Below are 12613 nucleotides of genomic sequence, written 5' to 3' on the forward strand. Positions count from 1 at the left end.
GCCCCGCCTTTGCCGTCCCGTCGGTCCCGGCCGTCCCGGCTACCGCGGGCCCCGCCCCTCAGTCCCGCCCACCGCCGTCACCGCGGCCCCGCCCCCGATTCCGCCCCTTCCCCCCCGCTGCCAGCGCGGCCGCTCCTGCCCCCCCCCACGCCCCCCTCGCCGACACAGCGGGGCTGGCGGCGGCCCGGTCCCGTCGCTGCTGCGTCTTTGCCGTTCCCTGCGGCTCCCGGGTCTGCGGTGCCGAGCGCGCCTGGCGCGGCCGCGCTGCGCCCCCAGCGCCCCCTGTGCGCGTTGCCGCGGGAGCCCGCCCCCCCCCCCCGGCGTTCCAAGCGCCTGCAGCGCACCCTGAGCTGCCCACGGGCCCCGTGGCAGTGCACACGCCCACGGCTGACCCCGTCCCCGCCGGCGTTTGGGCGCAATCCCCCGGTCCCGGCACGGCCCCGCTTGCGCTGGGACCGGGGCACCCCAGCCCGCCCAGCCCCCCCGTGCCGGCGCCGCGGCGCCTACACCGGGGTCTGCAGCCTCTGCCGTGCCCGCGGCCGCTCCAGCCCCCCCGTGCCGGCGCCGCGGCGCCTACACCGGTGTGTGCAGCCTCTGCCGTGCCCGCGGCCGCTCCAGCCCCCCCGTGCCGGCGCCGCGGCGCCTACACCGGTGTGTGCAGCCTCTGCCGTGCCCGCGGCCGCTCCAGCCCCCCCGTGCCGGCGCCGCGGTGCCTACACCGGGGTCTGCAGCCTCTGCCGTGCCCGCGGCCGCTCCAGCCCCCCCGTGCCGGCGCCGCGGCGCCTACACCGGTGTGTGCAGCCTCTGCCGTGCCCGCGGCCGCTCCAGCCCCCCCGTGCCGGCGCCGCGGCGCCTACACCGGGGTCTGCAGCCTCTGCCGTGCCTGCGGCCGCTCCAGCCCCGCCTCCCGTCAGCGCCGCCCCTGCCCGCCGGGCCGGCAGCCACCGCAGCCCCCAGCGGCTGCACGCCGCGGCCGAGCCGCCGCCTGGCCCGGCGCCCGCCATGCCCCCCCCCCCCCGCAGCAGACTCCCGCCGCCTCCACGCCGCTCCTCCCGCCTCCCGGGATCATCTCCCGCTGACGAGGCCGCTCCGCCGCCGCCCGTGGGGCCGAGCCGCGCCTTCCCCACCGCGGCCGCGCTCTTCAGAGCTGCTGGATGGCGCGGCTCCGCCGCCTCCTGCCACCACGGGCGTCCCGGCGTTCCATTCCGCAGCCGCAGCCCCGGCTCCCGTTCCCGCAGCTCCGCCGCCTCCCGCACCCCCCGGCCCCCCCGCCGCCATCAGGGCGTCCCCACGTTGCCATAGTGACGGGACCCACGCATGCGCGGTTGCTACAAACCCCGCACCAGCGATATCGCTCCGCGCCGACTCATCCAACCACAGCGCTGCTTCCGGGATCAGCCGCACGCATGCGCGGTTCTATCCCCACGGCCCCGCCGCCACCCCGCCCTGCCTTTGGGTGCAGCCCGGTCCCGGTTCCGAGCCGCCGCGTGCCGCTGTCCGGCCACAGCCAGCACCCCTGTGCCCGGGCATGCCGCTTCCGCCGCCACTGGGTCCGTACACGGCACCACAGCAGGGGAAAACGGCAGCGCCTTGCGTGTATCCTTAACCGACAGCTGGTATCCCTCCGCGTTTTCGCCTTCCGCACCCCTAGCACCGAGTGGGACTACTTTGTGTCACGATTCGTCTGCACAGCCACATCCACGCACGCAAACCGTGCAACGAGGAGGGGGAGGCTGGAATATGACAGCTGCTTTAATTAATACAGGACAGAGAATTATTTTGCCCCTGCAAATGCCAACCCTTTGATCCTAGCACAAAAGAATTTCCAAAAAGAACAGTTCCCAAACAGCCCCAGAGTCCCCCCAGTGTCTGGGACAGATTTCTCGACCCAAAAAGAGACACTAAATCCTGAAAATTCCCCAGCATTAATCCCAAAATTAGAAAACTCACAAAAATCTTTTGATAATTTTCAACTAAGAGACTGGGATGAAGTCAGAGGCCAGATTTGCAAAGAAGAAAGTCCAAATCCTTTAGCTATGCCTGTGCCATTCAGCCAGCGAGCCCCTGGTCCCAGAACACGGGTGGCTGTCCCACCTCATGAGACGTGACATTTACACCAAGAGAAAAATTAAAATAACAAGTCTAGCAAAGCCCAATTAATATTTTGCACTTAAGAGAGTCTTGGCAGCTGAATGATACCAAAAACCACGTTTAACCAGCACACAGCGAGGGCTCAGGGCTCTGTCCTGCCCTTGATGGGAAGGGTTCTCTCTGAAATATAAACTGGATACAAACTGAAATATCCTCTGCTTAAAGCAGCAAGATCAGTTTGACTTCACAGCTGCCAGATTAAACATCCAAACCCAGTTCAGCACTTAGGTAGGAAGAACTCATTAAAACCCAGCTTCCCTGTGTCCAGCAGAAATATTTTCCCCGGGGAGGGGAGAAGGAAGGCACAGTGGAGATGGTGCTTGTCATCAGATATAGTTTTAATAAAATGTACATAAGTTTACAAGCGGAACATTTCTTCATGATTACCAGGAACAGACGATCCCAACCAAAGAGTGCAAAATTGGAGCCCGGGGCTCTGCCAGGCATGGGGGGAACAGAGGGGACTGGGGGACACAAGTGTCTCATTGTGGGTCACTGTGGGGACCACGGACACCCCCAGCTCCTCCTGGACACAAAGGAGTTTTTCCAAAGCCAGACTCAGTGTTTGGGATGCTCCACCAGCTGCATCCCACACCACAGCAAGCCCCCTGCCCTCCCAGCCCATCCCTTTGGAGGCGAGGGATCAGGAATGCTGAGCAGCCTCGTCCCTCTGACTGCACAGGGGGATTTCTGGGTGTGTGTGAGGGTATTCACCCACCTACAGCAGAAACTGCAGGCTGGGGTTATTTCTAGAAACGCTAATGCAGCTGATCATCAGGAATGTGTTTCAGAACTGGAGCAGGGTTTCAGTGTCATGACACTACTGTGAAAGTGCTTTGGGGTCTGTCAGTGTGCTCCAAGGCATTGATTTAACACTGTGAGGAAAGGAATAAAAACCCACAAAAATTCAACTCCCCAGCACAAGAGTCTTTGGTGGAAGCTGAGTTAAAGTAACCGATTAGCACTTTGGAGTGGTGGAGTTCAGCACTTAAGGAGATCTCACCCGGTTTTGCTGCTGTGTCACACGGGGTGGGGGTCACAGCAGGAGAGGGGACACGGGGACAGTCCCCAAGTCCTGCAGCATTCACGGCAGTGAGAACAGAGCCAGCTGCTCGTTCTACTCACGCAGAAACTCTGATTGATCACTTGGAACAGAGACTTTAGTGCATTCAGTGGGTGAGAACCAGGAGCCAGCCCCTCTCCCAGGAGGAATCCAGGATTGTCACAGGGATGTGATAACCAGAGGACCCAGGGCAGTGAACACCTTTTACTACAGCATCCAAAAAGATGTGAAACCAGTGATTCTTTTCATAAAACTGATTTCAAAACACCCCATTGAGCCTGTATAAGTCTCACTTCATTAAGATCACTGATTGTGTGGCAAATAATTAGCATGATTCTTCCACATTCATTAAAACAGTAAGCTTCAGATGCTATGGAAATTGAATTTCCACTTCCATCACACTGAGGCTGCAGCAGTGGTAGTGCAGGATTAGGAGGAACACAGGCTGGAAATGAGACCGGTGTTAGCGTTGACAGGCATTGGAATTGAGTTTTCTGGCCATCACCAGAAGTCCCATTACCTTATGAGACACATGCAGAGATACAAAGGAGCTGCCTCCACTCCCAGAAGAGATTTCAGGCCGTTTAAGCACTGGATGTGTCTGCAGGATCCCGAGCTCTGGGGCACAGTCAGCCTGCCCCTGGTGTAAAGTGCATTCCAAAAGGCCAGCTGGGAGCTGAGCCTGCCCTGGGCCCAGCAGGGCTGCAGAGGAGCTGCAGAGCTCCGGGCACCTTCCCTTCCCAGCAGGAAGGGTCAGGCTGAGGCTCCTCCAGCTGAGGCTCCGTGCACCTGCATGCGGCGCCGACAGAAGCTGCACTGAAGCATTCAGGGGCAATTTTTCAAGTAAAAATGAAGAGAAGGAAGGAGAAGCTGCAGTGAGCAGAGGCAACGCCTTGAACCCCCGTGGCTCATGCAGGAGCAAAGCATCTCTCTGTTGCACAGGCTCATCCCACAGCACCAAGGCCTGGCCTCCCTTCAGCAGCTTCTGAGCACATCCCAGAGCTCAAGGGCAGCTCCTGGCTCAGTGTGCCTGTGACCCTCACACTCGCTGTCCTTGAATTCACAGTTTGCTGTCACAGTCATTCTCTGTCTCTCTCGCTGATTCCAGCAACAACCGACTTGGGGGAGCACATAATTAAAACTAAAACCACCTTTCGGGTGTATATTTAAACAGAAAACTAAACAACAAAACAGAATAAAAGCCTCAGCTTTGCTGAAGAAACATCTCAAGGGAAACCCAGGAAGTTCTCTACAGTACTTCTGTTTTCAGGAGGTGGTGATGGAGGGCAGAGAGCCCCACAGCCACCACGATGCACCAAAACCACCAAAGCCATCAAGTGCTTTGACTTGCTGATTTGGTCTTACAGAAGTGGCAATGTGTGTCACAGTGAGAGTTACCATCTAAGGAAATACTGTATCTTGAAGAAGGGTATAAAAAGAGTTTGCCTTTCCTAATAAATGCCTCAGTTTCTGTGCCAGGCTGAGTCCATGCCTCCGTCATCACAGTCCTGCTCTTGGGAACAGGATAGAAAACATCACATCAGAAGGAGAGCAAATGGATTCTGTTTGGGTTCATCCTTAACCAACAGGAAAGCAACAGGCAGAATTGACTTTGAAGCTCTCTGCCAGTATAAACCAGTCTAAGGGGGCTGTGGCCTCTGCTGAGTCACAGCACATGAGGTACATCAGGATGGTTATGGAGCTGTTTACATCACAAATGTCCCATAAGGTCTACTTTTAATACTGTAAATACACATTTCTCCTTCACCATAAGTAGATTTCCATGTCCTACACTTTGGCATAGACCAGACAGGAAATACAAGTGTAAAAGTGAAAGCTCTGCCTGATTGTTTGCACGACCCTTTGATTTTCCAGCAACAGTAACAGCCTGATTGCTTCACTGGCTTCACAACACCCTCCCTGCCTCCAGCCTGGGGCAGCAGCACTGCCTGGTGTTCCCGTCCTTGGGGAGCAAAGCTGTGCTGCTGCCCTGGCTCTGCTCCACCAGCACTGCCCAGACTGGCACCAGACATCCCAGCACGGCTCTGGCTCTGTGGGCACGGCACCCACCTGCACACCCAGAGCTGCAGCAGGAATATCTCCGAGAGCAAAGGTCACAACAACCCTTTCACCTGTGAAATCATGTCCTTTCCAGAGCATTAGCAAGTCCTGCTTGACTCGCTCTGTAATTAATAAACCTTTGTAATTTATCTTGTAGTGCATTTCTCCACCTGGGACCAGAAAATACGGAATACTGTTGGTTTGAGAAAAGCATCTAAAAAAAAAGAAATAAATGGAGTGAAGACAGTGAGAGGAGGAAGGTGAGAAGCAACTGGAAAGGATACGAGGATCCTGAGAGCCAGGCATTCGGACAAACATAACTTAAATGCTTCACCTATGTATCACTGCAAATAGAGTTCTGACCAAAAATAATAATTACTTTATATATATATATGTATATATTGCTATGTCATTCAGTCCAGCTCAGAGGTGCGAGGTCCTCCCGGGGTGCTCCTGCAGCCAGCACAGCCCCCAGCACGTCAAGGCTTCTGCTTGGCGGCTTTGGAAGGGAAGGGCGCTGAGGCGAAGGGATCCGCGCCGGGCAGCTCCGTAGTCCTGGCAGACAGAGGGACAAGAGGGACAGAGCCCGCTATGGCCTGCCTGTTGGTCTGAGACACCACTTTGTAAGCAGCTATGGGCTGGGCCTCGGGCCCATCCTCGGGGCCGTAGTGCCGGGAATACTTGGCCAGGGCCTGCGGACGGAAGGGCTGGCTGGCCACGCAGCCCAGCGCGTCGCCCTGCTCCGGCAGCGCCGCCTTGCCGGGGCTGCCCTCCTGGGCCTCCACGGCTCTGGCGGGGCAGGGCTGGACATTGCCTGGCTGAGCAAAGCCAGCACAAGCGTGCGGGGATCTCGCAGAGGCCACGGGGCCGTGTGCTGCCGGGTCCAGGCCTGGGAACGGGGGCTGAGCTCGGCCGTCGCCCGCCTGGCTCAGGAAAGCGGGCGCTGAGAACGGCTCCTTGTGGGGAGTCAGCTCCTCCACGCTCTTCTTCTTGGTGAAAGGGGCCCTCAGAAACACATCTGCTTCCTCTGGGTGCCGCAGAGCTGCGTTGCCCTTACAGATAAAAGGAGCTTTGGTAAAGACATCCACTTCATCGGGGACCTTCCTGGAGCTCCGGAAAGGAGCCGTGGCAAACACGTCGGGTTCGTTGAAAACCTCCCCGCTGTGGGACTGGAAGGCCGGGAACAGCGGCTCCCCTGCCCTGGCCTGGGGCTGGGGATCCTGTTTGGAGGCCTCGTGCCTGGGCACAGGCTGCAGGAGCCCTGGGCACAACCTGCTCGTCTCCTCCTCCTCCTCCGAATCCATCAGCAAAGGCCTGGAGCCGCTGCAGTCCAGGATATCTCCCTCGTGGTCGGTCCCCTCCCCTTCGCTGCTGTAGAAGGAGCTGTTGCTTGAAGGACCATCCCTGGCCAGGTACTCTGAGTTGTGCTGCACTTTCACCTCCAGCATCTCGGGCTGGCCCTTGTACAAGGTGAGTCCATCAGCGCCAGGATCTCCTTTGCAGAGCTCGAGAGCCACGGCTGGGAACCGGCCCGGGTCCCTCTGCACACCTACAGACACAAGAGAAGGGAGTTACTGAGGCAGCTCAGCAGCCACAGCAAGGTACCCTGCACAGGAACGCCACGCTGCTCAGATGGAAACCACCACCATGAATGGAAAATGGGCAGGAGAGGGAGGGCAAATCAATGTAAAAACAATGCCAGGGGAGTGTTGGCAAACGGGAACCACTGCAGAGAGGATGGGAGATGTCTGACACACGCATGGGCACACACAGCACCCTCAGCACCATCCCACCAGGTTTCTCTCCCACCCACCCCTGACAACAGCCACCAGCACGGAGTTTTTCCCTTCCCAACGCTGCTGCCCGAGGGAAGCTCCAGCAGACAGACAGGTCTGTCCTTCCATCCTGCACTGCTGCTCCCCCAGCACATCTACTGCTTGGCCTGGCCTCTCTTCCTGGGGGCCAGCCCACAGATACGTGGAATTGCTGGTGGGGATGCCCCAAAACCTGCTAAAATAACAGGCCCATTTCAAGGACTGAAGGTCAGCTCACAGCTTTCAGTGAATCCTACGTAGCAGCTATTTTAGTAGCAGCTATTCTTTTTAACCACTGCCAGACAAATGGTTTTTAAGCACTCCATAGCATGACTTCATCATGGATCAAGGATCAGAGCTCCAATGACCTGGCTGGTTTCTGCATTGGCATAACCAGGCAGTGCAGGGAGAGGCTGCCCTGCCCTTCCCCAGCTCCAGGAGCCACCAGGAGGCCGGGTTTGCCTTAGGACTCACACAGACAAAACAGAAGATCTCTTACCTTCACAGAACTACTGGCAGCTTAGAAGTGTCATTGGACTCGTTAGCAAGAGGATAGGAGAAAATCACATGAAAACTAAAACAGCAGGAATTGCAGGAAGAACGAGGAGGGTGAGGAGGCTGGTTGGTACCCAGGGTCAGCAAGGCACCAACCAGGACACCCTGCAGTGCCAGAACCTCACCCAGGGAAACCTGCCCGGGTTAATTGTTCATGTTTACACCCCCAGACAGCCCTCGGGCACCACAGACACCAAACACCCCCTCCTCCATCGCTGCTCACAAGGAAAGACACAGCAGGCACTCGTGGGGCATCAGAAGCAGCGTTTATTGGGAACTCTGCCCCTGGGTACAGCACACTGCTAAGGAAAGGCAGCGCAGGTACGAGCACGTCGGGCCGGTCACTGCCCAGAATCCCCTCTCTCTCCTGCACCCTGCTCTCCACACTGCTTTTCCCCCAGGGCCACTCGGATTCCAGGAGCAGCACGGGTGCCAGCCTGGCCAGGGGTCACTGGGACACCCTGAGAGCCAGGCTGAGCCAGAGCAGGACCAGCTGCCCCTGATCCGGGGCACTGGGCACGGAGAGCAGGGCAGCCAGGGCCCGCTCTGCACAACAACTGCACAGCTGGCTGCCACCTCCTGACTGTGCCAAACCAGCCATTTGGGACAGAGCAGGACAGGCAGGACAGCATCTGAACCCATCTGCTGAGCAGCAACAGCTCTCCATGTGGGGACACTGCACAAGAAGCAGAATGCCCTGTTCTGGGAAAAATCCCTTTTTCTGATGTTCTCTCTGCCCACTGATGTGAAAAGGGCACCAAATGCTCACAGCAGTTTTCTCCTGCACAACAGCAGTGTGTGTAATCTTTGATTCCAGGGTCAGATATACACACTAAAGAAGATTCCAAACTACACCCAGGCTCTTTCTCAAGAGGGAGAACCTTTAAAACCCTCTGATCACTCAGTACCCCAGGAACACACTCTGCAGGCATCCAGACAACAACTGAAAGAGCTTCACCCCAGGAAACCTGGAGTTTCCCCAGCTCCCAAGGAAAACAGTGCCCTGAAATAGCCAAGAGGAAAACTAGAAAATATTCACTCCCTGTTAACAAGAGGCAGAGCAGTCACCACAATGGTGATGATCTCACTTCTGGAGCAGAGCCGAAAAGAAAAGGTCAGGGGAGACAGAGAAACTCCTGGAGTCCAAAGCTCCCCTTCCACCAGGAAACTCCCCTGATTTCATCAAGGCAGGGTCAGGCAGGACTCAGCATCCAGGAAAGGGCAGCTCAAGACCAGCACAGTTACCAGCAGCAGAATTACTAGGTTGGAATTTTAAAGGGTCTAAGGCTCATCACTCCTTCATCCCCGCACTGTGCAGGTTTTCCTTCTACTCCAATTCCCAGAGCAAACTGTTCCAGTTTCTAGAAGCAATCCCATTAAACAAGAGCCCAGAACTGTCCCCAGCCAGCACAAGGAGGAACAGCACAGCCCCAGAGGTCGGTGCCACCTGTGGCACTGCACAATTGGCAGGATCAGGTGTCTGCTCAAAGCCACTCGCAGTGGGACACCTGGAGGCAGATCCAGAGCCTGCAGTCCCAGAGGATGGGGAATTTAATGCTGCAGTTCTGGCAGGAGTTCAGCACACCAACCCACAGCCCAGCAGGGATGAGCTGCCCTGACCCTGCACACCAGGAGCAGCTTCACTCTGGGACATGGCCCCAGAGCAGGGATGGCCCCAGAGCAGGGATGGCCCCAGCACAGGGATGTCCCCAGAGCAGGGATGGCCCCAGAGCAGGGATGGCCCCAGCACAAGCCCAGCCAGCAGCCCCTCCTGGTTCCCCAGGGCCAGCACAGTGAGTGAATTTTTAAATAAGGTGGTTTTGCACAGCTTTTAGGCCAAAGAACACCATTATGGCTCCTTTACAAGATGCTCCCTCTAAAAATGGTTTTGCTCCACACAGATTGTCTCCAGCTGCCCTGGCCTGTGATGAGGAGGCTGGAGGAGGATGAAGATCTGTCACAAAGCCAGGACTCTCCCACCCACTGTCCCAGCACGTTGCACAGCACCTGAAGCCCTGGCCAAGGAGGCCCCAGGGATCCTGAGAAGACTTGGACATCCCAGAGCCAGGGAGCTGCAGCTCCTGCTTTGGGACAGGTGCTCCCAGCACAGTGGGTGGTGTCAGAAATGAGGAGGCTGACTGAACTCATCTGGTTAAAAATGAGCAGGAGGATTCCAAAGGCAGGGGCCCTTCCCAGCCTGAGCCCCTCAGAGTGACCAACACCAAAATTCCAAGCATCCCTTTGCACCTCTGCCACCCAAACCCAGAGCTCGCTCCTGCACCCGGAGCATGGCCCTGAGGCGAAGGGAAATGGCTGCAGGTGCTGTGGCTGTGTCTGACCCTGCCATGGGCAGAGCAGAACAGCCCTGAGCCCTTCAGAGGGGCCAGGAGAGCTCCCCTGGCCCCAGCCAAGGCTCCAACCAAGCCACAGCACTGATCCTCCCCAGGGACACCAAACCTGTCCATGGGACAGGGGCGAGGCTCTCACACAAACTCCTCAGCTCTGAGCAGCACCAGCACCAGCCCAGAGCCACGGGACACTCACAGTTTCTGGAGAGTTAAAATGAATCCCCAGTCTCCACTCATCTCTCAATTCCATTCGCTCTGCAAGCACATGGTGAGTATTTGCTGATGAAGGAGGTCTAAGAACAGTCTCTAAAATATCAGCTTTCCACCCACACCCAGGAACAGCTACTTGAAAAAGCAATAAAATAAACATTCACATCTGCTTATTTAATAGCATTATTAACAACCCAGTGCATTTGTCATTTTTTCCAGAACCCTTGAACAAGCGCCATTAGATTTAAAATCTTAAACATTCTTTAAAAGTACTTTAATTCACAGAAATCTTTGTTTCTAATATACAGTAGATGGTTACTTTTTAAAATCCATTCTCTTTTCATATAATCTCAGTATCTGACTATACAATAACTTTCTATCTATAGCATCTTCGTGTTTTCCAGTCCAGCTCGCCTGTGCTTTAGGAATATAAAACAAAAAAATAATAAAGTTCTATCCACAATTTTACTAAGGTCATTTCCATAGTTCTCATGTAAAGCTTCTCTTGGAAAGTGCAGTATACACATGTAATGATACAACACACGTAAGCAATACTTTTATTATTAAGTGTAGGTTTTAAAAGAAGAGTAATGTAGAGACACAACCGATGGGAGCTCTATGTACAGAATTTGTTCAACTAAGTGTTGGGCTGGGGGAGGAGATGGAGAGAGGAGAGGAGGAGTCACAAACGTGGGGTTCTTCCCTTCCCAGCGAGGTCAGCACAGACACATTCAGTCGCTCGCACTTTCGCACGGGGGAACTGCACCGCCACTAATACAGCTACAAACACAAACACGGGGAGCAGGAAGCTGGGGAGAATTCCACTACAGAGAGAGTCCTTCTGCTCAGAGAGGGCTTTCAAACACGAGATAGAAATTCCAGACTCGGCGGGAAGCCAAGGAGAACGAGCTGAGCGGATCCAGCTACGGACAAACCAAGCAAGGGGGGAGGAAAAGGGAGAACCCATCGAGTTGTAGCAGCACTGATTTCAAACCACCTGAACCCAGGGCATGCGTGGTCACAGAGACTGGGGTGGAGAGAGGCCCACAGGAATCTTTGTCTACTGAAACAATGGCTCCATACTGAACCGGGGTGCACTATAGCAGTTACAAGAGAAAATGGAGAACCCAGAACAGATACCAGATGCTTGACTAAAACCAGGATTAAAAATAGACAAACAGCCGTAGGACAATTTGTTTCATACACCATTTACAGGAGGTTGAGGGGAGTTTCTTTTTTTCCAGTCAAACACAGAAAAGAAGTCACAGAAAATACATCTGCTGCTGCCACAGCGCCCTTTTCACCCCAAAAAAGGTCAGTGAAACACTGGTCACAGCCATACTCACATGGATTTGGTTCAAAACCTCGTCACGCTTCACTTAGGGTCATTTCTGCAGCTTTAACAATCTGGGGTTTTTTTCTTTTTCCTTTTCTCTGTTTTCCCTCCCCCAGGAAGAGCAGTTTGATCCCAGCAGGATTGTCAAACAGCAAACCATGAGCTGGGGGCAGCTGGAAAACTCTTCATGTGCACCATCACCAGAGTATGGCCGGGAGGAACCTGGGGCTTCCCCCTCCTCTGAAGCAATTCAGAGCCACCAGCTCTCCTGGCCCGTGTCCTGCAGCTCAGGATGGCCCTGCCACTGTCCCCTGCCCCTGCCCAGCCGTGGGGAACAGAACCAGAACCAGAGCCCAAAGCACAAAGCACAGGTGGGGCTGCCCTGCTCACGCCCTGCTCGGGGACAGGAGGCTGGGGCAGGGTCACAGAGCAGCCCCAGCTCCCTGAGCAGGGCCAGGGGGGCTCTCAGGGGGCTCCCCTGGCCATGGGACAGGAACCCAGAGGGAACCCACAGGGCCCCACCAGGCTGCCTGGAGAGCTGAGCCAGAACCTTCCCCAGGCCACGGGAGGACAGGCAGAGAGCTGGGTCACTGTCTCCTGTTGGCAGATTTTTCTCTTAATTAAAGGAGGAAAAAAGAAAAGAAAAGAAAAAAAGCCCCAAAGAAGCACAAGGAAGGAAACTCTTCTGGCAAGGAAACCGGAGGTGTGGGTACGTTACAGAAACTGCTACTGTGTCACTGCTACAGGTCTATGAGCTGATCCACCAGCAGCAGAGACCTGGCTATGTTGGGAAGACTGGACTCAGAGCTTCCACTGTTGTTTCTAGAATGCCCACCTGAAAGTGTGAGAGATAGGAATTCAGTATTGAGCAGGACACACACACACACGACAGTTTCACAAGTTCAAGATCAAGAAGGAAAGAAAAAAGTCAAAGCAAAACAGAGAATTTGCTCAAGCTCTTCTCGTTATTTGTACCAGCACAGCAATGAATCCCCTGCTTGCTGCTCACCCTCTCCCCCCAAACCAAAGCAGAACAGCAAATCCCTACAAACCCATTCTTTCCACAAAGCTTATC

The 12613-nt window shown here is 55.6% G+C and overlaps 1 protein-coding gene across 4 annotated transcripts in view; it reads right to left on the minus strand.

Moving 5' to 3' along the window:
- Positions 1-2471: 2471 nt before the first annotated feature.
- The window catches only part of AAK1 (AP2 associated kinase 1), a 55493-nt gene continuing 45351 nt past the window's right edge, over positions 2472-12613 (minus strand). For 3 of the 4 annotated variants that reach the window (XM_077191728.1, XM_077191729.1, XM_077191727.1), the window contains one exon: positions 10356-12373. In XM_077191728.1, the coding sequence (XP_077047843.1) occupies positions 12279-12373 (95 nt within the window). In that variant the 3' untranslated portion in view covers positions 10356-12278. Of the gene's footprint in view, positions 6825-10355; positions 12374-12613 lie in introns of those variants that run through there. The other variant, XM_077191730.1, reaches the window with a different exon arrangement.

This window comes from Agelaius phoeniceus, chromosome 30 (genome assembly GCF_051311805.1).
Source record: "Agelaius phoeniceus isolate bAgePho1 chromosome 30, bAgePho1.hap1, whole genome shotgun sequence".
Classification (NCBI taxonomy): domain Eukaryota; kingdom Metazoa; phylum Chordata; class Aves; order Passeriformes; family Icteridae; genus Agelaius; species Agelaius phoeniceus.